This window comes from Scleropages formosus, chromosome 3, assembly GCF_900964775.1.
Source record: "Scleropages formosus chromosome 3, fSclFor1.1, whole genome shotgun sequence".
Classification (NCBI taxonomy): domain Eukaryota; kingdom Metazoa; phylum Chordata; class Actinopteri; order Osteoglossiformes; family Osteoglossidae; genus Scleropages; species Scleropages formosus.
The window spans coordinates 25,838,221-25,866,067 of NC_041808.1; the positions used below are offsets into that span (position 1 = coordinate 25,838,221).

The 27,847-nt window shown below is 44.1% G+C and overlaps 1 protein-coding gene across 2 annotated transcripts; it reads left to right on the top strand.

Moving 5' to 3' along the window:
- Positions 1 to 1,411: 1,411 nt before the first annotated feature.
- On the top strand, positions 1,412 to 21,317 carry LOC108926169 (programmed cell death protein 4-like). 2 transcript variants are annotated; one of them, XM_018738725.2, is made up of 12 exons: positions 1,412 to 1,635; positions 1,790 to 1,901; positions 11,488 to 11,769; positions 13,692 to 13,789; positions 15,297 to 15,410; positions 16,556 to 16,777; positions 18,083 to 18,180; positions 18,329 to 18,443; positions 18,884 to 18,991; positions 20,383 to 20,493; positions 20,733 to 20,872; positions 20,982 to 21,317. In XM_018738725.2, the coding sequence occupies exons 2-12, from the start codon at positions 1,853 to 1,855 to the stop codon at positions 21,034 to 21,036; spliced, it is 1,392 nt and encodes a 463-aa protein (XP_018594241.1). In that variant the 5' UTR covers positions 1,412 to 1,635; positions 1,790 to 1,852; the 3' UTR covers positions 21,037 to 21,317. The 2 variants fall into 2 exon arrangements, with proteins under 2 accessions (XP_018594241.1, XP_018594242.1); XM_018738726.2 differs by having other exon boundaries at positions 20,985 to 21,317.
- Positions 21,318 to 27,847: the final 6,530 nt, after the last annotated feature.

Sequence of the window (27,847 nt, forward strand, 5' to 3'; positions counted from 1 at the left end):
TATCAACACACATACAATGTCAAGTGGGGTCGAGGTGAGCCGGAGCCTAACCCGGCAACACAGGGCGCAAGGCTGGAGAGGGAGGGGACACACCCGGGATGGGACGCCAGTCCATCGCAAGGCACCCCAAGCAGGGCTCGAACCTCAGACCCACCACACAGCCGGCACCGGCTGCGCCGCCGCACCCCCATATACAGATACATTTACGTGAAATTACAGGAGTAACTACGTAAAGAACTAGTCAATTTATTTGTCTCTCTTGGGTTAGTCTTGACTTCTGTAAATATGTTGCTCATTTGTTTTTTCCTCTGTGCACAAAACTTGTCTCATCAGCTGAGCAATGAGCAACAGAAAAAACAGCCCCAGGAAAGCTTTTATTGCTGATTGCTTAAGAAGTCATATTAAAGTGTGTGAGGATGTGAGACAGTGGACATACATATAATAACTATTATTGTATTATTAATTGCAGTTATTTTGACTTTAAACAGAAGCAGTTATATTTTTATCTTGGTATTTCACCCCAAGGCTGAACAGGTGTACAAACATGTGCTTTACCACAAACTGTGACAGTCATGGCTATTGCTTTGACTGTTTTCACCGGAATAAAATAAAGTCTGCTATCTGTATAGCTTCACACATGATAACAGCTAGGAATTTATTCTTATATTGTTATATCTGTGTTTTTTCTTTTATACTTCAGTTATAGTCACACACACATCATCTGAAACCGCTTGTCCCATACAGGGTCGCAGGGAGCAGGAGCCTAACCCGGCAACACAGGGTATACGGCTGGAGAGGGAGGGGACACACCCAGGACGGGATGCCAGTCCATCGCAAGGCACCCCAAGTGGGATTCGAACCCCAGACCCACCCGAGAGCAGGACCTGCTCAAACCCACTGCGCCAACGCACCCCCCTCAGTTATATTCATTTGGGAAAATTCTAATGAAATATCGAGATGTACATTATGGAGACAGATTTATCTCTTTTTTTTCCTTTTAAGAGCGTATATGAAAAACTAATACTTTCCTTGGTTCAGGGTTTTCTTGCAAAACTGACAGATGCAAACCCAGTAAAAAACATGTTGGGCTTGCTGAACTAGTACTTTCACAACTGATAAAATTGTATTTACATTTACATCCAGGACAGCGTTTGCCAAAAATAGTGCAAAATTTCTTTAGTTAAACAAGCTTTCCATTTGTTGTATTGACATTATTGCTGTTAACTTCAGCACAGAAGAAAAAAACTTTTGTGCTGAAGTTAATGACAGGAGGACAATGAGCCGCACAAACTGCCACCAACACGTGAAAAATGAGCAGCGACGTCCGCCTGCCATGAGCGCACATTTGATTGGTCCACACAGCGGAGGTCCCGCCCCCTTTTACACCACGTGACTCGCTGTTCATCCTAAAGTTAAAAACAGAATCTGTTTACGTCCAGAGCTGTGCTGCTGGTGGTTTTGTGTTCGTGCAAACGGTTCAATATTTTTTTCTCTTCCTTTTGTGCGGTTTTAAAGCCAGTTGCGGCCACACGCGGACCATTTTAGAACTCTTAGGCGGTGCACACGGTTACACGGGTGGTTCAGTTGATTTACATGGTGCATTAATAATCGAATTTTTCCAGCGAGTTCGCAAAGGTAGGAGTAGCTGAGTAGGATCATCTCATCTGTGCGTGAGGAATGAATGGCGGGACGCTCGTTCTGTGCACGTCGCCGCGTTTAACTCTTTTGCTCTGTGCGTGTGTGTATATCTATTCTATATGTGTGCGTTTGTGTTGTCGACTCGTTGCAGCCAGGCGGTGGGACGAGGCGAGTGCGGCGCGAACAGCCCCGAAAGCTGCAGCCCAGGGAAATCATGGCGACCGAGGTGGAAGCGTGGACCGTGGTGGCGCCCCAGCACGAAGGTCAGCCTCCGCCGCCGTCTCGCACGCGACACACGCAGCGCGCGACCCCGCTTCGGTTCTCCTGAGCGCGGACGGGGATGGAAGGAAGGGGGCGGGAGTCGGTCAGTGTGCAGCGCCTCGTGCCGCGGATGCACCCCATTGTTTTCAGGTGGTAACTTCTAGAAGCTCTGCCATGTGCTCGCGCGCGTGCAAGCAAGGGTTAAATTCGTGCGCTTTTTTTTTTTTTTTTTTCTTTCTCCCCACGCAGCGTTGCATTTATCTACGTTTTGCGCTTATTTACTGCCGTGCAACGGTCACTACGTTGCCAGTCTTATTTGTAACAGTGGGTGGGGGTTCTGAAGTGTCAGGTTATGTTTGCTGGAATGCAAGTGTGTGTGTGTGTGTGTGTGTGTGTGTGTGTGTGTGTGTGTGTGTGCGCGCGCGCGCGCGCGCCCCCATCCATCCATCGTAATATTATTTAGCGGTATTTAATTTTTAAAAAATCTCAACGTTTTTCACATTTCAGTTTTTAAGCAAGGCAAGCTATTGTAAAATTTAACATTTTTTTTTAGACTCAGCTATTATTATTATACCTTTTCAGCTGAATGTGAGTCTATGTAGCGTGGTGCCCCGCAACTTGCACGTAATTTTTGAGGCTGATCCAGTGTGACTTGGTGACGCGGTGCAAGTCAAGTGCTGTCGTTGTTTATGTTGCCTGCGCAGCTCAGCCAATCGGAGGGCTCCTGGGCATCCGCCCCTCTGCCAGGTCCACCTGCTAGTAGCACCTCATCCTCACCTGGACCCTTTGCCATCACATCAGTGTTTTTTTACTAGTTTTCCCACGGTGTGTGAAAATCATGCACCATGTCTTTGGAGGAAAAAATATATTCCCCTTCATTAATCATTTAAATATTCCTGGAATAATTCCATCTTTTAGTGACTCCGTCCACAAAATTCCGCATGGATGCTTTGATGTCCATTGCAAATTTTGGAACATGCGTAAATTACCGCTACGGTAACCTGCGTAAGCGTGTAATAGTATTAAAAGAGATGTTTAGGTAACTAACTTTGTATGGTCCTTTTTTAAAAAAGGTACTTATCTGACACTTTTCCAAAGCCAACTTAGTGTTTGGCTATGTGTAACAATTTACACATCGAAACAGCAAAGTAATTTGACTGTACCAATTCAGGTTAAGTACCTTGATCAAGGGTACTGCAGCAGGAGGTGGTATTTGAACATGGGACTTTTGAGCAGAAGACAGTTGCTCTAACCTGTATGCCATCTGCTGCCTCTTAGCTGTGTCTCATCAGAGAGAGAAAAAAAAAAGAAAAAAAACTCAGTACTACTGCTTTGGATTGCAGTTTATTACAGCAGAAGCTGCTGGAACAATGTTGAGGTCTCAGAGCCTTCAGAGGTTTGTTGGTGTCCACACTTCTCCTTTAAGTCCTTATACTTTTGCCAGTCCATCCCATATGAAATCATTTTTCAAGTATGTTTCTCTTTTGTCATTTGGGCAGCAATCATGCTGTAGGTTTGCAAGACTGAAAGCACTGTTCATTGTTGCTGAAAAATTTGCTTAGCTTTACCAAAATTTAAGTATTTGTTGATCATAGTCCATGACTTTGTCATCATAACCTTTAATTGTAGAAATAAGACTTAGAATTTATTTAGAACTTTATTGAAATATGGTCCCCTACTGTTCTCTAGCAACTTGTGAGTGTGTGGCTGGGGAAGTCACCTGTGTAAACTGCCTCCTCTCCCATGGTTGTGGTGACTGTGGGAGTCATCTGTGGGTAGACTGACTTATCTGCAATTTGTGTCAAGTGGACCTGCAGTTGGGGCAGTGGTTAGAGTTCATGCCCTGCATTCAAAAAACCCTGGTTCATACCTACCTCCTGCTGTAGTACCTTTGATCAAGGTACTTATGCTGTATTAATACAGAAGAAATGACAATGCTGTATAAATAGGTAAGTCATTGCAAGTAGCTTAATGTTTTTTGAAAGCAGCTAAATAATAATAATGTAGTCAATCTGGTATTTCAGTGGGGGTGCGGTGGGTTGGACCGGGTCCTGCTCTACAGTGGGTCTTGGGTTCAAGTCCTGCTTGGGGTGCCTTGCGATGGACTGGCATTCCATCCTGGGTGTGTCCCCTCCCCCTCCAGCCTTGTGCCCTGAGTTGCTGGGTTAGGCTCTGGTTCCCCATGACCCTGTATGGGACAAGCGGTTCAGAAAGTGTGTGTGTGTGAGATATTTCAGTTTTGATGTATTTACCTTAATTTATGGTTGTGATTGTCTGAGATTGTCAGTATGAATAGATCTATAACAAAACTAAGTACAGATTGTTACAAGTATAATGTCCTGTGTGCTTTGCAGGCAGAAAGACATAGTAGACAGCGAAAAGAACACCTGTTGGCTGAAAGCGGAAGTAGGATACGTAACTGTTTAAAAATGCTGTTGTACTGAATAGTAAGTGTTGTGCATAAAAAGGTGTACATTTTTATGAGATTTCTCTTTCCTGACAGCATCATGTTGTTTGAGGGTTGTCTGAGCTCAGCTGCTTGTTATTTAAAAAAAAGGCCTTTAAAATTGTAGTTGGGGCAAGCAAAGCAAAGTCTCTGTTATCCCAGTGTGGTGTATTTTTCTTTGCACTCTTTAGGCAAATAATATTTCAGACTGCTTCTCTTGCTTGTTTTGTTTGGTTTTCCAAGGCTAGGAGGCAAGCATTTGAGCCGGGAGTGCTGCGTAGGTGTTGTTCGCTCATCTGCTCTTTGAAGATTAACTGCAGAAGAAGAGGGGAACGTCTGTTTGCATCGGTGTAGGAAATGAGAGAAATAACAACCTGCCAAGCGCATGTTTTTTTTTTTTTTTTTTTTTTAAACTACTTTCTTGCTTCCTCATGCAAAGTGTACTTAAGAATGCACAATTATGAAAAATTGCTAAAAAAAAAAAAAAGTCTGGTGTTTTTACATGTATTCATTTAATACATACATAGTATTTTCCTCCAGTGCAACAGAGTCAATAGTAAACACAAGTACATCACCAACAGACAGTTTTAAATACTGAAATGATTATCACATTAGTTTGAATGGGAGGAGCAAGGACTCATTAATGTTTAGGTTAATTAGTTATTTCTATATACACACACGCATTTTCAGAACCGCTTGTCCCATACAGGGTCGCGGGGAACCGGAGCCAACCCGGTAACACAGGCCGTAAGGCCGCAGGGGGAGGGGACACACCCAGGACGGGACGCCAGTCCATCACAAGGCACCCCCAGCGGGACTCAAACCCCAGACTCACCGGAGAGCAGGAATGTGGTCCAACCCACTGCGCCACCGCACCCCCTTATTTCTATATATTAATTTACATTTATTCAATTAACAGATGCTTTTCTCCAAAGTGATGTACATCTGGGAGCAATAAAATTTGGATTAGGAAAAAGAGATACCTGCTGACATGTGCGTCTTCAGTAAAGCTAGTTTGTTTCTTTCCACTTTATGCACCGATTTTCATCGCAGGAGTAGGTGCATAAAACTCAGGATTGACTAATCCTGAGTACCTTCCTACAGTTTTTTTTTTTTTTTTTTTTTAAAGAAAAAGGTACATGAACATTTACATACAAATACAGCACTAGCAGCAGTGATTTACAATGTTGGCAGACTCTTTCCTCCAAAACAATGTGTATCTCAGAAAACATTACAGAATCGTGTTACACCAACAGAGAAATTGGATACAGGGACTGAATTCTTCAATAGATATTTCACATGCTACTGCATAAACCAGTACAGTATATGTTACACAAGTATTGGCATATAGATTTTTTTAATTAAACAGATTACATAGTACATGTTTGAGCACATAGGAGTGGCTCTGAAAGATGTGTTTGAACACCCTTCTTGAATGTGGAGAGATTCAACAGTTCTGAATGATAGCAGGAGGTTATTTCACCACACTGGAGCCAGAGCTGAAAACCTTTGTGCTTTTGGACCTCTCGTGCATGGGACCAGCGGGCATGGGTGGGAGAGAGTAGCAGTCTGCTTGTGGTATAGCAAAGGATCAGATCTTGCACTGGTGGGAACTTCTTGTATCTGCTTCAGAAGGAAGAAAATAAGTTTTTAACAGAAATGGTTCTACTACTTTTGGGTCCAGGTACAAATCTGACTTCTACAAAAGATATTGGCCTGTCCTGCTTTGATGATTTAGACTCTTGGCTGGGATGGTGGCCAGCTGCGCCCCTCTACTCATATGCATTTGGCATGAGTAAAATTCTTTGGCATGCCAGTGCTCAGCTGTGTGGCTGTGGAATGTGATCTGGGATTTTGGAGAGCTGAGATTTAAGGAGAGGCCTGAAACCAGCACTTCTGGGGTTAAAAATTGCAGAGCGAGACTGTTTATAGGGTAACACACAGGACTTTGGGTATGTGGGCTGCCCTCCACTACACATCACTGCATCTTCATTAACACTTTGGAGCTACATATGTAGTCATACACTGTTGCAGGGCCCTGGATGGATCTTGTTCTCGCAATTTTTTTCTTTCTGTGTATGTTGATATGACATACATCCATTCATTTAGCAGAAGCTTTTCTTTAAACAATGTTGGGACAGCTGGTAGCATAATGGTCACAATTACTAGAAGCATACAATTATTTACCCATCTTGGTAATTTTTAGTGGAGCACTTCAGGGTAAGTACCTTGCTCAAGGGTACTACAGCCAGAGGTGGGGATTGAACATGCAACCTTTAGATCTAAAGGCAGCAGCTCTAACCACTATGCTACCAGCTGTCCTTTTTGACTTGAAACATGGGGGGCTACTTAATTATATTTATTCATTTAGTCGACACTTTTCTCTAAAGTGATTTACAATGTTACTCAACCTACAATTACTCATTTATACAGCTGGGTTATTTTACTAGAGCAATTTAGGGTAAGTACCTTGCTCAAGGGTACTACAGCCAGAGGTGGTGATCAGACCTGCAACTTTTGGGTTTAAAGGCAGTAGCTGTTACATACACCCGCACACACACCGCTCGTCCCGGGTGGGGTCACGGTTAGCCAGAGCCTAACCCAGCAACATGGCACAGTGCCAGAAGGGGAGGGGACAAACCCAGGACGGGATGCCAGGCCACCACAGGGCACCCCAAGAATGACTTGAACCCCAGACCCGCCAGAGAGCGGGACCCAGCCAAACCCGCTGCACCACTGTGCCCCTTACATATATTTACATTTATCTCACCTCTGACCCCTATGCTACCAGCTGTCCCAACACTTTAGCTACTAAAGTTTGGGGTGTTTTTTTCCCCCCTAGCCAGCCAGTTTCATATTTAAACAGCTTATTGTCAGTTTTATCATATAGTTGTTATCATATAGTTATATAGTTATCTTTATGGTTAATGATATTGTACATACATGCCTGTAATGGACTGTATCCTCTTCAGATCCAAAAAAAAGTTTTTGCCTGTTTCTAAGGTATCAAGGAAGTTACCCATATCCCACTTCAAAACACGGTATTATTAAAATCACGGCATGTCTTTTGTAGGCTGGATTAGGGTTCAGCCTTGTAGCTTGTGCTGTTAGGGAGATAATTGAAAATACATGTCCTCTAGAGTGGACGAAAATGAATGGCTGGGTCTCAGGAGGATTGTCAATGAGGTGAGTGTTCATTGTTGAACTCATGCTTTGCCCTCAAATCTGCTTGAAGGCTAATTAATGCATCTTTGAGGCTGTGAGTTTTGGTTATGTTATGTTCATATAATTTGTTCTTTTACTTTGCTGTCTGGGCTGTTACCAAATGATACAGAACCCACAGCAAGGGTAAAATAAAAGGTATTTTGTACCAAAATGAAAGGTATTTTTTACATTTATGACAATATGATGACATCAACATATTGGTAGCAAGAATTATTGAACTCTGTCATTTATTCAGATTCAGCTGGTACTGTGAATTATGCATGAGAGTGAATCATTTTGGAGTGTCCTTTTGTACTTCCATCTTATAAACCACAAGAGATACAATTTATTTTTGAAAGTTTAAGGGTATTTGTGTTTTGAAAGCTGCATATACATGTTTGTGCAGTTTCTTTCTCAGTTTGCATTTATTCTGCTATTTTAGCTATGAGGTAGATTTACTGTAATTGATGTGATGGGTTGAGTATCTATATACAGTAGTTAGTTTTCTTAGCATCTGCACCCTTTGGCAGAGTGAAATACTTTGTAGGCAGTGAATAAAACGCCTGTAAAAATATCCCAATACCACAGATAAGATGGAGATGTACTTTCACATTTCTGAACCACTTGTCCCATACGGGGTCGCGGGGAACCGGAGCCTACCCGGCAACACGGGGCGGAAGGCCGGAGGGGGAGGGGACACACCCAGGACGGGACGCCAGTCCATCGCAAGGCACCCCAAGCGGGACTCGAACCCCAGACCCACCGGAGAGCAGGACCCGGTCCATAATAAATAAATAATAAATAGCCTGTTGTATAATGAAAAGGTTTATGTTTATATGAATCAGTGACAAGACATCTGTGGACTGAGTCACATGGGTATTTCTGGGTGTGGTAAGACTGGGGTGGAAGCACATACGTGGTGGTGGTCAAGGGTGTCTTGCGTACCATACAGGGACAGCCATTCCTGCTGCTCTTCATATGACACCAGCAGAAGAGAAGATCGCTGTTACTTTCCAAGAAAGGGGGGTAGCCAAGAGCGGTCAGATGACCATACAGCCCCCACCCCCCCACCCTGTCATATGCGGTGCATCCCTTTGCAGGGCAGTCCAGGAGAGTCCCCCGTCTGTTTGAGATGAGCATGGGATTGGCTCATTGGTAAACCCCCCATGACTGTGGGTGGAGCTCTGGACAGAAGTTACCTGTTATGGTGTGAAAGACCAGTCAAACCATGGGGCAGCAAATTGTGTAGTGGTTAGATCCTGCTGCCTTGCAATGGAAATACCTGGAGTTGAGTCCCACCTCCTGCTGTAGCGCCCTTCATCAAGGTACTTACCCTGAATTGCTCCTGAGACATTTCCAAGCTATATAAACGGTTAATCATGATGAGTTGATTTGGAGAAAAGCACGAGATATACAGTTTTTACATGTATTGATTTAAGCGGTGAATGCAAGAAGATGACTGTCCACTGATGGGAGTTTTTCAAACAGTTGTTCTGGTTTAATTAAATCACGTTTGGTGGAAATGGACAAATTTTGACATTTTCATGCCAATAAAAGTCCAGGAATCACCACTGCTCACTACTGTTGCTGTTTACATTTATGTGTTAGACACTTTTCTCAAACCAACTTATTTAAGCTGCTTGCAGTTATTTACCCATTTTATACAGCTGGTTAATTTTTACTGCATAAATTCAGGGTAAGTACCTTGATCAAGGGTGCTATAGCAGGAGGTGGGATTTGAACCTGGGTCCTTCAAGTACAAGGTGTCAGCAGCTCTAACCATTTTGCAGCCTGTTGACCTCATTTCTGTCCTGAGAGAAGAAATGAATGAAACCTCCTCAGGGTTAGATTTAACAAATGTGCACTGCATTGTCTTTTAAGTTTGCTGTTCCTGTTGACAAGCCCGACCAAAATAAATGTTTGTTACGTTAATTTATTTAGCAGACACTTTTCTCTGAAGCGACTTACAATGGCTACTGTGTAGTGTTACCAGCCCACAAACCTTATTCACCGTGGTGACTTACACTGCTAGATACACTACTTACACTGGGTCACTCATTCATCCATCCATCCATCAGTGGAACACACTCTCTCTGTCGCTTACACACTATGGGGGAACCTGAACAGCATGTCTTTGCACTGTGGGAGGAAACCAGAGCACTCTGAGGAAACCCACACAGACATGGGGAGAACATGCAAACTCCACACAGACTGAGTGGGGATCAAACCCACGTTCTCTCACGCCACCCAGGCACTGTGAGGCAGCAGCACTACTCTCTGTGGCACTGTGCACCCGGTGTTTGTCCTGCATGCCTGTGTCTTCTGGGAAATGAAGACCATTTTAATCCTGTTCAGTATGGGACAGTGCATGGTCCATTATGACATGAATGTAATGATATTTTTCTTACAGCAGTCCTCTGGCAGTTCGATTTTATATTTTCTGAAAGTAAAGGAGTTGTGCCCTGGTGCTTCGCCTCCAGACTGGGTTTATTTTTATCAGAATTTTTTATTTAGCACACTGAGCAAATGGTCTTGGTCACACGTCAGATTCTGCGTTGTTATACTCATGCTGTAATCAACAAATCTGGCTTTATGATGACAAATATTGAAGTAACTGCTTGATCTGTTTTCCTGCTTCGTTTATTTTTCGAGCCGTACGTGGACCGTCTTTTTAAAGTCATAACATCGCTGACAAAATATTCTGGACTTCTTTTATATGTGTGTCCTGTGCCAATAAAAAAAACAAAAGTGCTAATAATGAATGTAGCAGAGTCTCCGTGACATTATAATAGTAGGTGTTGTTCATCACGGGTGCTTTTTCCAGCCTTTCTTTGTACAGATGTAACAGTCATTGTGTATTTGCTTGAAGATTACATTTATTTACATTTATTTACTTAGCAGACGCTCTTCTCAAAAGCGACTTCCAATGAACTCTATGTAGTGTTACCAGCCCACACACTTTATTCACCGCGGTGACTTACACTGCAAGATACACTACTTACACTGGGTCACTCATCCACGCATCAGTGAAACACACTCACTCCGTGACACTCACACACTATGGGGGAACCTGAACAGCATGTCTTTGGAGTGTGGGAGGAAACTGGAGCACCCGGAGGAAACCAACGCAGACACGGGGAGAACATGCAAACTCCACACGGGCTGAGGGGGGATCGAACACACCTTATCCACCACATTTTCGTCATAAAGGCACTACTGCCATATCTTTAGGAATTTTGTTTTGGTAGAATGCTTTGACAATATAAGCTTTAATTTCCTGAGATGAAGAGGAATATTGGGATTTTGTACATATAAAAGAGTTAAATATTGTAGCTTAAGGAGCCTTGAGTTCATGGAAATAATGGGAGAATTTGGTTTAGATTTATTGGCTCCTTTTAATTTCCCCTCTTTGGTCATCCTGCATACCTTCTGCTCATTTAGCTGACACATTTCTCCAAAGTGACTTATAATGTTCGGCTATTTGCAATGATTTATCAGTTTGTACAGCTGAGTAATTTGTATGGTGTGAATTCAGAAGAAGTACCTCGCTCAAGGCTAGGATTGCGTCCTCTGAGTTGAAAGCAGCAGCTCTAACCACCATGTCACTTGCTGCCCCTCCTACAACATAATGATTAGTGATTTTCCAGGTTCATCAGACTTCCTGGTGAAATTGTCCTGTTTTCTTTGGACTGTGCTGCTTTGCGTTGTTTTGTTTCTGTATTAAAGTCCCTCAGGTTTTCAATAAGTGACTGCAGAACAGCTCCAGGTATATTAATTTAATCCTCAGAATTTTTGGACCTCCAACACGGAGACTTTTTGTTTTCAGGATTTTTTGGTTTGCTAATGTTTTTTTTTTTTTAAATGACTTCTTCATTTCCAAAAGTGTAAAACTGACCAAATATTATCATGTGTTTGTGTTTCTGTGCATGTATTAATAGGGGCATTCTCCTCTGAGGACATGGATGGTGATGAGGAGGGCCTGCTGAATGATGTGGAGGTGAATGGGAGCTGGACTCCTCAGGAGAAGGCCCTTCACGAGGCACGGCTGAAGGCCAAAGCCAAGCGACGCGTGCGCCGGACGTCATCGCGCGACTCCACCCGCGAGTCTCTGTCGGACAACGGAGCCGATCTGGGGGGCGACCCCACCAGCCCCAAGGGCAAGACCAATGCTGGCGATCGCAAGTCCAGAATGGGCAAAGGCCGTGGCCTGCCTAAGAAAGGTGCGCGTTACCCTCTGCCCGTATTCCACGCACCTTCCGCAACGTGGGAAACGCGGTACGGGAACAAAACATCATGCAGAACCCTCATCTTCCATCTAAAGAAATTCTGAAGAATAAAACATACCCGTATTCTCTGTCGGTTCCTTCAGTTTTGAAATTGGATTTCACAGACTATGCGCTGGTTCCTTAAACACTTCAGTTACAGATTTTCATACATGCGGACATCGATGGGTTTATTTATTTCCCTTAAAAGCATTTTCATCACCTTTCATTTTCCTAAAATTTTGGTCTGTCGTGGAGCGACGATGATGCGTTTCCATGTGCAGCCATTACTTGGCAGCAAAACGCACACAGAATGGAAACTCAATCTGAGTGTAGGACCACCTTTGTTCCACGTGTTTATGCAGTTTTTACAGCTCCTGTCTGGTGTTTCCCGGCGTTGGTGATCAGTATCAGGATGAGGAACGTTGCACGTGTTTATGAGGTGCATCAATCAACAATTAGTATTGACTAGGGTTTTGTGGAAAGAATGCATTTTTATCTTCAGTCATTTTAATTAATTTTTCGGTATCTCAGAGTTGATAAGGTTAAAATGAAAAGGCTTGCAAACTTCATCGTTTATATTTACTGTACCTAAGCATAACGTATTTGCAGAATGTTGCCGCTAAATAAATTGAAGGATGTCTTTATTAAGATTTTATTGATATGTAGATGACATAGTGGCTTGAGGTTTACAAACACTGGATATGCACATGTTTAATCTGTTAGCAGCATTCAGCAGAAAGGTGTGGAGGTTAAAACAACCAAATATAAACAAGGAAACTGGTTTTAATTTTACCCTGCGACGGCCTGGCGTCCCGTCCTGGGTGTGTCTCCTCCCGCTCCAGCCTTGCTCCCTGTGTTGCCGGGTTAGGTTCCGGTTCTCCGTGACCCTGCTCAGGACAAGCAGCTTCAGTCGGTGTGTGTGTGTGTGTTTTTATTTTAATGTAGTTTTAAGTTAATAAATAAGTGTTACACTGCAGTGTAGTGGCATCATGTCCAGGATATCCTCCTTGCCTCTTATTTACATTTATTCATTTAGCTGATGCTTTTCTCCGAAGTTACTTATAATGTTAAGGTAACGGTTATTATAAGTTAAAAATTTGTTACCTGCTTACACAGCTGGGTAATTTTACTGGAGCAATTTAGGGTAAGTACCTTGTTCAAGGCTACTGTAGCTAGAGCTGAGGATCAAACCTGTAACCTTTGGATTTAAAGGCAGCACTTCTAACCACTACACTACCAGCTCTCCCATAGTTCTTGACTACTGTGGTTCTGCACTGAACAAGTGGGTTTTGACAATGAATGGATGGAATTGATACACACACATTGTCTGAGACCGCTTGTCCCAAGAGGGGTCGGGGCGAGCCGGAGTCCAACCTGGCAACACAGGGCGCGAGGCTGGAGGGGACACACCCAGGATGGGACGCCAGTCCTCCGCAAGGCACCCCGAGCAGGACTCGAACCCCGCGGAGAGCAGGACCTGGCCAAACCTGCTGCGCCGCTGCACCCCGTGAATTGACACCCACTGTTTTTTATTTATCATAGATTTGAGGATTTTGTAGAATCTGTTCCTTTGTTAAGAACAGTGACGTGTGTGTTATTGAGCTTGTATTGACAGTGACTTCGTGACTTTGGCATTACAAGCAAATCCATTTCTGAACAGACTCCCAGTCTCAACTGTATTTGTAAATTGAGGCACCAGCATATAAGATTGTGAACTTAAATTTTTCCAAGACGTTCTGTTATATTCTCCCCACTGTAACTTAGCGGGTGATCACAGAGCAGTTGTTTAATGTCTCTGATGCTGGACGGTTGAACTTGTGATGCGAGAAGGTGGCATTGCACATTGAGGAGCTGACATAGTCCTGCTTCCCACACAGGTGGCGCTGGCGGTAAAGGGGTTTGGGGAGCTGCTGGGATGGTGTACGAGATGGAAGAGCCAGATGCCAAAGACCCTAACTACGACGAGTCCTCTCAGGTGAGAGAATGAAGAATTAGCCCACCGCTAAGTCAGGGCTGTGTTACAAGATCATCCACTGAGCTCTAAGATGAGAGTGTCTGAGTGTGAGTGCTCCTCACATGCAGATGATTTTCCACAGCTGAGCGATGAAGTAGACTTGCAGAGGAACCTTGGTGTAAGAACTCTTTAGTACGGTAAACTACAGTACGCTCCCTTTCCACTTCTCGCCGTTGCAGCCGGTTCCTCTTTCTTTTACCCTGCGTAGCGTAGTGTGTTGATGGTCAAGCCAACGGTTCTTGAAGTGTGGTCCGTAGCCCGTCTGTGCTGTCCAGGCGTCCAGAGGTCTACAAGGTGACAGTCATTATGCCTGAGCGAAGTGATTTAAGTTGAAATCGCTCACATATGTTAGTTCATTGTGGAAATACACAATTTTTCACTTACATTAAACCTTTGGGTGCCAAATTATGTGATAGCATGAGAGTCATATTGTTGAGTCATCTCATTCTTCGTGCCTTCAGAGGTTTAGCAGCATGGTGCCTGACACAAAACCGAGCTCCTGCAGCTGTCATACAGATGTCACCGCCTTCATGTTTCCCGAAAAACAACCGCAGTTTTTACCCAGGAGCTGCGAGGCACCGGCACGACCCGCCGTACCGCTGTGCCACTCTTTATCTGCACAGCATAGGAGATCTTCATTCTTGAGCTGACAGACTGCAGCAGAGTACGCAGATGGAGCTCTAGGTCACCATGGCACGCCTCTCATTGTTTTACTTCAGCAGCTGTTTTGCAGCACAGTTCTGGACCTTGCTCTCCGCGTACGTACCACACCTCCGGAGTACAGGGTTCTGGCAGTTTGAATGCTGGCCTGCTGTCAAGAGTTTACTACTAATTACCGCTCCCTTTTTAAACCCTCAAACTGTTGCCTTCTGTTTTCTGTGCAGAATTGCCGTTCACGTCCGCTTGTATTTAGCGGACACTTTCCTCCAAAGTGACTTGCACTGTTGAAACACTTCGAATGATCTGCCCATTTATAAAACGGTAATTTTTGCAGTATCAACTCAGGGTAGGTGTCTTGCTCAAGGGTACCGCTGCACGAGGTAGGATTTGGGTTCAAGGCAACAGCTCTAACCGCTGTATGCCACCTGCCGTGTTTCTAACACGGTCTCTGCATCCAAAAGTCTTTCTTGGTGGATGATGAAGCTGAAACCAAAAAAATGAAACAAAAATGTATATAAATAAATAAACATGAAAGCTTGCGTGACTTCTGCGCTGACAGCTGAGCCGCCCACTCTCTACCAGTTAATCAAGACAAATCTTTCATTCTTTGACAGTTTGTCAGTTTCCACATTAATTTTCTCACGGAGGATCTGATTCATCTTGAATCGGTGCGCAAGGGCAGCATACGCTTTGACAAAACGGAACCATACGGAGAGTGCGCAAAACGGCCGCGACATGGGTGTACGCCCAAGCACGGCAGCTTGTCCTGGCATTGAGGTGGAGTGACTAATCTATGCTTGCCGTGCAGGGGGACACAGTGTACGCCACGGTGACACCGGAGCTGGATGAGCGGGAGCTGGAGAAGACTGTGAGCCCCATCGTGCAGGAGTATTTTGAGCACGGGGACACCAAGGAGGTGCAGGTGAGGTGCAGCACCGGGGCGATTCCTGTCTGCTTTTCCAAAGAGGCGCGCCAGCTCCATCATCCCTCTTCGGTCATTTGGTATCTTGTCATACCAATGTTTGAATTCTTTAATGGACATTTCAGGTCATGCACCCTTTCCAAAGGTACTGCTAAATTAATTTCAGTTTATTAAGTAACAGCCTCAGTGTAGATCCCTTAGGGTGTTTTGCACAAGGTCTCCTGAGACCGGAACTATGTCAGAACCCCTGCTGGGGTTCAAATACGTGACATTTGCGCTATAAGTCTGTCCTAATGCACTACATCACTTGCTGTGGTTTTATTCTTGCATCCCTTGCCTCCACGTCGTGTTACTAGTCGCGCTACTGTTCTGTCAAGACGGTGTCTAATACAGTACCGGTCGAAAGTGTGAATGAACTTGCTGCAGACTGGTTTTCTCACAAGGTGTTCGGTCACCAAGTTTGATGAGGAAGTCTCTTTCCGGCTCCCAGAGATGTAGAACACTTGTGCGCTGCATTTTCACTCTTGCCTCCAGTTTGCCACCTGCAGGTACTGCCCATGTTGCTAAAGTATTCTCGCATTTCTGACCGGTACTATAAGTGGACATGCAGATGTGCAGGTGCAAGACAATGTTGCCTTCTTCATGTTCCTGTCCTCATCCTCTGGTTCCCAGGCAGTTGTGCTGTCATGCCTTCATTACCCACTGAAGCCATTGTTCGCTCCTCTCAAAGTTTCTTTGTACGCCGCAGTTTGACTTGGTGGGTGTTGCTGCAAAATTACCATTTCTTTTTCCTCCCCCACGAACATGTGGTCCCAGAGCCACTGTAGCAAAATAACTGAGATGCATAAATTAGGCTCCTAGACTTCCTTTGATGTGGTCTTTATTCATTGGGAAATGATTCATTTATCTCTTCTCATAACCTATATGAGGGCCTTTGATTCATTTCTTGCCTAATTTTGTCACAAAGGCAAAGTTTTAGGCAAAGTGAAAATTTTACACATCGTGTAATGGGTTATTATGGAGACCTTGTGGTCCTCAGCTGTGCCGCTGCTACCTACTGCCCTGTATTAAAGCAGCCTCTTGCAGGTTAAACATTTCTGTGTGAATCTGTGCCTGTGTGTTACGTTGTGTGCGTCCTCCATCAGATGCTGCTGGAGGGGCTGAACCTGGGACACAACAAGTACGCGGTGTCCTCGCTGGCCGTTTCACTGTCCCTGGAGGGCAAGGCCAGCCACCGGGAACTGACCTCGCGGCTGCTCTCCGATATGGTGGGCAAGGTGCTGACAGAGAAGGACATGGCGCGAGCCTTCGACAAGATGCTTGCAGACTTGCCGGACCTCATCTTGGACACACCCGAGGCCCCACAGGTAACATACGTAACTTTTATTCATTTAGCAGACTCTTCTGCGAAGCGATTTAGTGATTACATTCAAGGGGTGTAACTGCACGGCTAGCCTGAGGCTACAAAGGAACATGGTTTTCTCTTTGTTTTTATTAAGTGCCATTAACTTGAGGGTGACTGTTGGAGACCACATAAGTTGTATCTTCATAAATGTCTGTCCTTCACTTGTCACTTGCGTCCTTTGTGTTGAAAGGGGTGTCTCCAATGTCACCGGTTTAGTCCACCCGTCTGGTCACTGCTCATCCTCCTCCTCTTTGTTCAACTTTCCCAGGCGTTACATTCATTCTTAGGACAATCTAATTCTCAAGGTGATCATTTCAATCCTGTCATTTGTTCTTCTTATGAGAGTTCTGTCTTAATTTAACTATCTGTCTGCATGTTTTCCTGGTTGTCCACAAGCGTCCTTAAGTGTCTCCTCCAGCACCACGGTGCAAATTAATCCATGTTCTTCCTGTCGTGTTTTTTCAGTCCAACCTTCACATCCCTATAGTGCTGCAGAAAATAACATTGAACACTTCTAATGTTCGTTCTTGTGGACACATCAGCACTTTTAAAGATCATTTCCAGACTTTTAATTGCAGCTCTGACAAGCACTGGTCTTTGGAGGGTCTCCTAGTTGCCAGATCCCTTCGTGTTGATTATTGATTCCAAGAGGGAGAATTTGTCAATGACTTCTTTGTCTTCATCGTCAACACAAAAGTTTGCTTGCTGCTCCAGGTGTCGTGATTTAAGCTTTCTTCAGATTTTATTGTACCCCACTTTATTGTTTCCACATCCCACCATTGCTTTTGCCGGCACACATTACATGAGTAGCTACCTATAGAATTGATAGGAAAAAAACTGATTGTGACAGATGATCTTATGTAAGATTATGGGGCAGTTAGGAGATCACTAGAGAAATGGATCGGAAAGAGATGGGTTTTGAGAATCTTCTTGAATGTAAAAATGGATTTGGGAGTAGAGAGAGTACACAGTGGGAAGTCGTAGCTCCTTTCTGGGGTTTCTTTTGCAAAGTCTGATCGCATCCACGTCTGGTTTCTATGTGCGTCTTGCCCTCATACAGCACACTCGTTGCTATGCTGTTACTGAGACCATTTGAGTCCCATTGATGTCACTGCTCAGCAATCTGTTCATGAAGGATATTATGAATAGATGGTGTGAAGTTGCCTCATTCTGCTCAGCTTGGCTCTGTGATGAGATGATGAGAGATGGTGCTGCTGTTCACGGCTAGCTGTTCACGGCTAACTGCTCCTTCTTTCCCTGCCTCCAGATGCTGGGCCAGTTTATTGCAAGGGCCATTGCAGATCACGCCCTCCCCATGGGCTTCCTTGACTGCTATAAGGGCAAGGTGGATTGTGATCATGCCAGGTGAGGGGGATGTTGGGGAGAAGGCATGGGGGAATGCAGGATTTTGGCTCTATGTGGAGATTTTTATGTCACTAGCTCCTTGCCTGATTCACGAATGTTGATTGTTTCCATTCCCTTTTGGTATCTTGGTTCCCATGATTGCTCTCAGGGCTGCGTTGGACAGGGCTGCGGTGTTGCTGTCCATGAAGACAAAGATGGTGCGACTGGACAACGTGTGGGGTGTTGGCGGAGGCTTGAGGCCCGTAAAGCACCTTATCAAAGAGGTAGTGGCTGGTGGCGTGTAGAGAGCAGGACAGAGAGCTCATTCTGTAAAAAACTCTGTCAAATGAACATTGTTTTGTTTAGGGGGAAAAAAATCACTTCCCAGATAACACACATGTCACTCAAGATGAACCACACTACAAAATTCCAATTTTTTCTGGAGACATTTTGTTAATCTTGCTCATATATATATTCATGATCTAATGAAATAAAGTGCACGATATCACTGCCTTTGTTGAAGTAACCAAGAACCAGCAAAAAAAATCTGTTGTGTGAAAATGGATGTATTTTTGCCTGCCCTTTTAGCAATTTTGCATTGCACTGATAATTGGATTAATGGTCATTTAAGGTATCGCATACTTGGGCTGGATCTGGAAGCAGTTGGAAAGTCGGGTTGGTTTCATTCTTTGCTTCTGACCATTGAAAGGCATTTGTTTTCCAGATGAACCTACTGCTGAAAGAGTACCTGATCTCAGGTGAGGTGTCAGAGGCCGAGCGCTGCCTCAGAGACCTCGAAGTGCCTCACTTCCACCACGAGCTTGTCTACGAGGTATGGTGCAGTGCTTTGAAAGCACATGACTGTGCGGAAACAAGCTCCACACATTACACATTGAGGCACAAGTCCTGAACCCATAAATAAGACTTAATCAGCCCAACTGATTTTGTAATAAATGTCTGCATTTTGATGTTGGCCACAGCTGGTGTAGTTAATATACTACACATGTAATAATGTGACGATAATAATACAGGAGAAACAACATACAGCCTGAAGACAGATTTTCCAATGAGAACCAAATTTAAATCAGATTGGTTTGAATCAGTTTATTCTGCAAAAAGGTTCAGCCTTCAGCTACTGGCACCATGTGTTTATTACAATTTCACGAAATTTATTCTTCAATGGCACCTTTCCACCAAGTGAAATTACTGAAGTTGTCAGGCTGACTTTGTAAACATCTTTAGAAACGTTCCTTCAATATGAACTAGAACATTTTATAAAATTTTTATTTTTTTTAATTCCAGTTACGGTCCTCATTTTTTAATCACTGTTTTTGTCACTGTTTACTTTATGTGTAAAAATAAGTAACTCTGAAATACCTACCTCCTTGTTTATTGTCAACACATGCACGCACACTTTCTGAACCGCTTGTCCTATACGGGGCCGTGGGGAGCCAGAGCCTAACCCGGCAACTCAGGGCATAAAGCTGAAAGGGAAGTGGACACACCTAGGACAGGACGCCAGTCCGTCGCAAGGCACCCCGAGCAGGACTTGAACCCTAGACCCACCGGAGAGCAGGACCCGGTCCAACCCACTGCCCCCCCCTTTATTATCAAAAGTTAATCCCTTTGTTTATTGACCATATTGGCCTTTCAGTTTATTAAGAAGAACCTGCTCTCCAGCTACTTTATAATCTGGAATATAATTTTCCATGTCTGCACATCATGACAACAACACTGAGGATGATGTTATTTGAAACATGTCTGTGTGCCGAATCAGAAAATTAAATTCCACTTTTTTATATTAATTGCAGGTGTGGCCTTCCTGTCATTAAATTAATTTGTCTAAGCAGCTTTCACACCATGTTTGAGGCCTAAATTTGAATAAAGGAATGTAGGAGATTGCAAGTTGTAATATACTTCCTTATATGTTTGAATAGTTTTCACTGCTGCATATGTATAAAATGCACTAGCTAAAACTACGAAATGTGCAGTTAAAGCTTGGAAATTGATTTTGGATGTATTGATAATAATAACAATAATAATAATAACCATTATTTTGGTGATGCTTTTGTCTAAATTAACTTATAGTCATGGTGTTACAGTAGGAGTGGGTATTTGACCCCAGGACTTCAAACTCAAGACAATGGCTCTAAGTGCTGGTAGATTATTGCATCATGCGGTGACTGCAATTTCGGTGGGTATACTTTGTTTCTCACTCTACAGGCTGTGGTTATGGTTCTGGAGTCCAAAGGGGAGTCTGCCATATCCATGATGGTGAAGCTTCTCAAGGCATTCTGGGAAACCGGACTCATCACTTTGGACCAAATGAACAGGGTTGGTGCAGCAGCCAAGAACAGTATCCAAGAAGTAGTAGTAGTAGCAGTTCTAGTGCTGTTTAAATCAATCCAAGGACATTTTCTAAGCCCAGAGAACAGCTTTCAGCATCTTGTTTAGACACAACATTCTTGGCAGGAGCTTGGTGTTCAGTAGCTCTGTGTTGTTGGCTGACAGGAAGCTGTGGGCATAGAATCACATCCCCCGTCATTAAAATGGTTACATTCAACTGTTTGTAGGGCTTCCAGAGAGTTTATGATGAGCTCCCCGAGATCAACCTGGATGTCCCTCATGCCCACACCATCATGGAGAGCTTTGTGGACCTGTGCTACCAGGAGTCGGTCATCACCAAACAGCTACGTGACGCGTGCCCTTCCAGGTGGGTCCGCTTGCTGCCAGCGCAGCGATGCTGTGATGCCCGAAACATCCCTTAGCTTCACCGACCGTCTTGTTATTGCACTTGCTTCAGCCGGTGGTTTTATCTCCAGCAGGGGGCGTAAACGCTTCGTCAGCGAGGGCGACGGAGGCACAATCAAGCAATAGTGAAAGAGACCCAGAGTGGGAGGCAGTCAGGATCTTCAGTTGGGCTGCAGCCTCTCTTTTTTTCCATTTGTTAGGGGTGGGAATGTGGGGTCTTTTGCCTGGTTTGTACATGATGCCCAGCATTTTGTGCTTGGGTCATCAGTTACGCTGTTCCGTTGCACCAGTGACTGTCCCAATGTGTTTTTTTTTTTTTTTTCCCCTGTTTATTTCCATTTGTCATGTACCTTTGCTCTGGGGATATATGGCAGTCATTAAAGAGACCACCACAACAATCACAAGGTCTGTTTTGGTGTTCGTCAATCATGTCCAGTGTTCTTCGTGTCCAGATGTGGTTTCAGTTTCTCTGCAGCTCTTAAATGGATCCCTGTATAATAAAAATGGGAATGATGAGAAGGTAAATGAATCGAATGTGAAATAACAGCATCCCTTCCACATAAAGGTTGGACTGGTACCAAACATTAAGTCCATGGGGGATTCAAATACATAATAATACAAAATGAGTTCTGCGGTGGCGCAGTGGGCTTGGCCGGGTCCTGCTCTCTGGCGGGTCTGGGGTTTGAGCCCTGCTAGGGACGCCTTGAGGCAGACTGGTGTCCTATCCTGAGTGTGTCCCCTCCGGCTCTCTGCCCTGTGTTGCCGGGTTAGGCTCCGGCTCGCCGTGATCCTGCTCGGGACAAGCAGTTTCAGGCAGCGTGCGTATGTTCCATGGTTTAATAATTTCAGAATCTCTCAGCTCTTCAAACAATGCCTTGCATGGTTTTTTTACCCAGCTAAACACATTTGTCTTCTGACCGTTCTTTGACAATAGTGTTAAATATAAAGAGTGCGTTACCACACCAAAGATGTCAGGTTCCAGAAGTGGCAGACGGTGAGTAAGAGTATGACCATCTGTCACCCCCCTCGTTGTTCTGTTGTTGGTTCCCAATGTGTTTTATTCACCTGATCATTCCCTCTGCATTTAAAAAATGTTTCTGCTGGGTAGATCCCAGATCCACACTATTTGATTTCAGAATCTAGAGTCAGGTAGTGTCTGGGAAATTTTGGTATGCATCACCGCCACAGTTTATTAAAAAGAGGCAAGTTATTAACAAAGCAGTTCCGGCAGTAAATTGAAATGTATTTTCCAATTTTCAGTAAAAAAATAATAAAAAAAAAAGTGGGTAGTCAGAAAAATTTATCTGTTTTTAAAAAAAGGTAAATTGTAACTTTTAAAGTTATTTTCTAACAGCTCTTAATAGATGAGGTGAAGTATACATTTGGAAATGAAGAACTGGAAGGATTTGTGTTTGTAGCACGGGGGGTGCGGGGGGACAGCGGGTTGGACCGGGTCCTGCTCTCCAGTGGGTCTGGGGTTCAAGTTCTGCTTGGGGTGCTTTGTGACGGACTGGCGTCCCGTCCTGCGTGCGTCCCCTCCCCTCTCTGGCCTTACACCCTGTGTTGCTGGGTTAGGCTCTGGCTCCCTATGACCCTGTGTGAGACAAGCAGTTCAGACTGTGTGTGTGTGTGTTTGCAGCAGTTTCCTCCTGTCATTTTACTACTATCACCATTTTTTTTTTTTTTTTTTTCCCTCCTGATGGGATTTTGAGCGAAATGTAACGTTAAATATTTCACTGCATCCAAGTTATTTGCAAGCATACCACCCTAAACACACACCACGCAAAAATGTACAACTTTTTCCTGACAGCAAGACTACAATTGTGCCTGAACTTGTGGGCCAGGTGTAATTTCACTGAGATACGTTATTTCCTAAATTGTCGATTCCCAAGATGATTGGCTGTTGCCAAAAGGGTTTTCTCTCCAAACCGACTGGTGCAGGTCCGAGACTGTCCCCATCACACCTACAACACGTGTCGCCAGGAGTCCAGTTAGACATGTGAAACACGGGATGGCTTGAGTCGCCCCTCCAAGGATGGCACGTGACTTCAATGCGTGGCGCTCATTGTTTCTGCTAAGCCTTGTTACCATGACAACGTGCCGTAGCGAGGCCTTCTGTTCACGAAGAACCGGAGCATGTTGCCGTCGGCACGTCCACAAACATTTTTGTACCTCTGCAATACGCTTGTCATCCACAGTGACAGTGGCCTGTGGTTTTGCTGTGAAACCTTTGTTTTCCCGCCGTGAACAATTCTGTTTGAAGGTGAAGTGAAATGACTTTGCGCCAAAGCTGTCACAGGTAAGCCACATCCACAGCGCACTCTGACTGTAAATTACAGTGGACTCATGATGCAAAAGAGGAATTGCTTGCGCTTCTCTCCAAAGCGGCTTACGAGGTTAAGCTGCCTAGAACGTTTAACCTATTTGCACAGCTGGGAAACTTTACTACAGCAATTTAGGGTAAGCCCCGAACTCATGGGTACTACAGCAGTAGGTGAGAGTCGAACCGGCAAGCTTCAGCCCCGAAGGCAGCAACTCTGACCAAGTGCCCTGACATACCCTGTTTTTTGCATAATAGAATATACTACACAGTAAAATACATACATTTACCAGATTTTTTTCTCTGAAGTGAACAAAATAACAATTAAGCAATATTTAGCTGACAGTTTTAACAAAGACAACATAAAAAGGTGCATAATTGTGTACTGAAGTACAGTAGCTATAATCATCTATACATTTATACAGCGGACGAATGGATGGATGATTTTGTGGTTGAGCAGCTGCCTTTGCACTCAGAGGACCTGGGTTTGAAGCCAATTCAATTCCCTTGTGTTGCACTACTCTTGATCAAGGCTGTTACTCTAAATTAATAAAGGTAGAAATTATTCAACTATAAAAATTGGGAAATCGTTGTAAGACGCTTTGAAGAAAACAAATGATGTGATGCAAGAACTTTTGGAGCAATAAAAGTATTAGGAGAGAAATTCTGACAACCTTCCTGAATGTTGAAAGGGATTCAGCAGCTCTGAGGGACAGAGGGAACTTGCATTCAGAAATGTTAGAACCTTAAAACCAGACAGTTATTTGTTAAGCATACACTTTTCTCCAAAGCAACTTCTAATGAACTCTATGTAGTGTTATCAGCCTACCCACCTTATTCACCAAGGTGACTTACACCACTAAAGACACTGCTTACAATGGGTCACTCATCCATACATCAGTGGAACACACACACATTCACTCTGTCACTTACACACTATGGGTGGACATGAGCAGCATGTCTTTGGACTGTGGGAGGGAACTAGGGCACCTTGAAGAGACCCACAAAGACACCAGGAGAACATGCAAACTCCACACAGACTGAGTAGGGATCAAACCCACATTCTCTTGCACCACCCAGGTGCTGTGAGGCAGCAGCACTACACACTGTGCCACAATGCCACCTGTGGTTACTCCTGGGGGGTGGAGCAGTTATCCGCTGGTCTGTCTGTTGCCCAGGACCTGTACCCCTCCTTGCTCTGAAATCTATCATCCTCACCCTCCTCCATACCCCACTTGTGCTTCATGCCCTCTGCAATCCTAACATAACCTTAGCAGAAGTACGGGGCTTTTTTGGATGCTTCTAACTACCATCAGTGCTAGTATCATGACGGAAAGTGGTGCCGTGCTAACCAGTGGTTTCCATAGTTACTGCTTTTAGTAGAAGGCAGAATATCTAAAGTCTCCATCCTTTGGGGTAGTCCAGATCATATTCATATTTTTGGCTTCATAATTATACATCAAAGATATTAGCTGTTCTTAGTTATCATGCAAGCATTTTTCAAAGTCCACATCACTCTAAAAAAGTGAAACTGGAATTTTGCTCAGTAGCAAACTTAAAATACTTTTCTTACAATAGCTGCGTTCCCATTTAATCCATTAAGCAGGACACTGAAGTGTGCTTTGTAAAGTCTGTAAACTGTATGCAGCCTTGTATAATATTCCTTATGTCTTGATTTATTAATGCCTTGTCCCTCCTCGCATAAGGAATATGCTAGACAGTTCTGACTTTCATATTGTGCAACAGCATGAAACTGTGAGGAAAAGTTGTCTCTTACAAATAAGCGCATCATGGTGAATGTACTTATTGAACAAAACCGTGTAATGTGAATGCGTAAGATGGGAACGCTTTCACAAAATCCATGAGGGAGTGGTATTGATCAGACATTGCTTCAGAGGAAGGCATTTGCATTTTTTGAATTTGAATGGAATTTCACTAAAACTCCACGTGGGCTGAATGAGTCTCTGTGTCTTAGCTATTGCAGCAGTGTCACATAATAGTTCCAGCAAGGTCTCCTATTGAAGAATACATGACTAACACTTGATGCGTCCTTTTTGAAGCCTGAAATGTTTTAGGGATATTTTTGTCAATTAGCCTTCCCTGTATCTACAGAAGCTGTTGTGCAGCCATATGGAGAGTATGTTTTCGGGGCTTAGATAAAAGCCCTGTGACAGATGTGCGGCGTATGATTTATTATTCAAAGAACTGTCAAATAACCTCGCGCGAAATGGGGTGCCCTCACGGAAGTGAGGAGTGATTCACTGGGAAATGGTTCTCCTAATGTACATGCGTTCAGTGTGAACTATGTAAATGTAAGACAGAAATGTACTTTGATCTGATTTTCCATACAGTCCATACTGATTTGTATGCCATTTCCATAGATGTAATATTCAGCTCGCTCTGCTACTCGAACTTCAGCGATGTTTTCTGTGCTCCGCCACGTACAGAAAGCTATGCCGGAAGTAGGAATGTTTGTTTCGAGGACTATTTGGAATAAAGTCAGTGGAACTATCAGTTTGCGCAAGTGAAATTGAAAGCAAGTTGGAATATATTTTACTGGACAATCGGAGACCGAGACATGCAAATTAGTGAGCTATTTCCAAGACCGCAGCTAGAGGAGTGTTTTGGGTTGTCACCTTTTAATGTGATGGCTCCAGGTTCCAGGTTTGAATCCCACCTCCTACCGCAGTACCCTTGAGAAAGGAACTTTGCCCGAACTGATGCCCTAAAAATTACCGCGCTGTATAAATGGCCTCTCTGTCATCATGAAGTGCACTGCTGATGACGGTTTCTTTTATTTTTAAAAGTATTTACCCAGCTTAACAGTTCGCTTATGTTGTACTTCATACATCAAGTCTCTTCCGCATGCGTTACATGTGATGGTCTGTCCTTTGCTTTGTCTGTAACCTTGTGAATGTACTCTGAGTCTGTCTTTCTACCTTCAGGGTAGAGTGCCAAGAATAAATTGTTTCATATTGTATAAATGGGTGATTAATTACTGTATCATACCTTACCCGTACAGCGTGGGGGATTTCAAAGTTTAATATATATCTGTATTATAGCTCATGAAATAAAAAGTAGCATCGCATACAAAACAGACATTGCAAATTGCCGTGAACGATGGCGTCGGCTAAATTAATAAACCTTCACGAAGGACAAAGTGTACTAGAGAGTCGTTCTAACCACGGGAGGCCTCTGTGGTGTATTGGGGGGACTGGAAGCTGTAGGAGCACGAAGAGGAAGGGCAGCGCGCTTAATCCGCCCGTTTGAGGGAGTATGTCTGACAGCTGAGGCAAGGTGGGTGAGCTGCTTCGTCTCAGGGAAGCCTCCCGCTGACAGTGCCTGAAAAGCGGGCTTCCCTAATTCACTCCCACTCCTAAGAGCCTCATCGCTCCTCAAAGAAACACACTTCCTTCTCGCGTGGCATTCAGATGCTGATGTATAGCCATCCGTGAAAACCTGGCACCCAAAAATGTACGCCTCGTATTTATAGCTCGCCTGCGTTTCCGGCTGGAGGTTTCCCCAGTTAATGCTCTCGCTCCTTTTTTTTTTTTTTTTTTTTTTTGGATCTTCCGATCTTCCGTTGTTTCTTCGCCAGAGATACGAGAGCGCATTAATCACATGCCTCTGGGGTTTGCAGTGTGGGTAAGGTAGCGAGGAAGTGTCATGGGGGCGTGCAGCTTTACACTTCATGCACCACCTTAGTCTGTGGTTATAACTTTAAATTTGCTCATGTCTGGCCTGTGTTTGTGGAGGGAATATGACAGCTGCATACCAGTACTAAAAACATTGTGTTTTCGAAGTTGAAGTTACCAAAGGCGTGGTAGAACATTCCATCATGATCATCGTCATCATCATCATTATCAATCATCATCATCATCATGACTCCTTATCAAGTGTTTGGTTGAAAAGTTGGTGAAGTGGTTTGAGCTGCTGTCTGTGGGAGTTGTGAACCGGCGTTCAAATCTTGCCTCCTGCTGCAGTACCCTTGAGTAAAGTACTTACCCTGAACTGAGACAGTAAAAATTGCCCAGCACTGTGAACAGGTACTTCATCGTAAGTTGCTTGGGTTGAAGGCATCAACTAGATGAACTGAGTAAAATGCACCGACTATTAAAATCCCTTCATTTGAAGTAAAACTTTTAATAGTACCATAAAACTATTTTATAAATGCAGATTTGGTATGGGCATGTCATTAAAGGTGGAGTGGCCTCTTCCAACGTGGCATCATAATCATACGTTCTTTTTCTCCTCAGAGGAAAATCACATACGCGATCCATCGGAATGATGGGTAATCGGTTAATCACATGACCAGCCGCCTCCCCCATTCGCCCGGTCATGCTAGGATGAACTCTACTGGCCTTTATGGTTCACCAACACACAGCACCTTGACCATCAGGCTCCCGCTCCCTGCTCACAGATCCCTCCGACAGCCAGATGGACAACATACAAGTTTAAACTGGCAGCCGCCTTCCAGCCACTGTACGAAAAAGTCTCAAATTCCAGGGTTTGTTCACAGTTTTTCTCTAATGCGACGCCTGGTGCCAACGAGAACAGCATGGCTCACGCCGTCTGCTTCCTGTTGCTTTCCACTTGCCTTCCTGTTCTCTCGGTGGA

Excerpts from the sequence above, each read along its gene's own strand:
- LOC108926169 (XM_018738725.2), top strand. The coding sequence starts at position 1,853 with ATGGCGACCGAGGTGGAAGCGTGGACCGTGGTGGCGCCCCAGCACGAA. Across the intron at positions 16,778-18,082 it reads ACACACCCGAGGCCCCACAG|ATGCTGGGCCAGTTTATTGC; the intron begins GTAACATACGTA and ends CCCTGCCTCCAG. Across the intron at positions 18,992-20,382 it reads ACCACGAGCTTGTCTACGAG|GCTGTGGTTATGGTTCTGGA; the intron begins GTATGGTGCAGT and ends CTCACTCTACAG.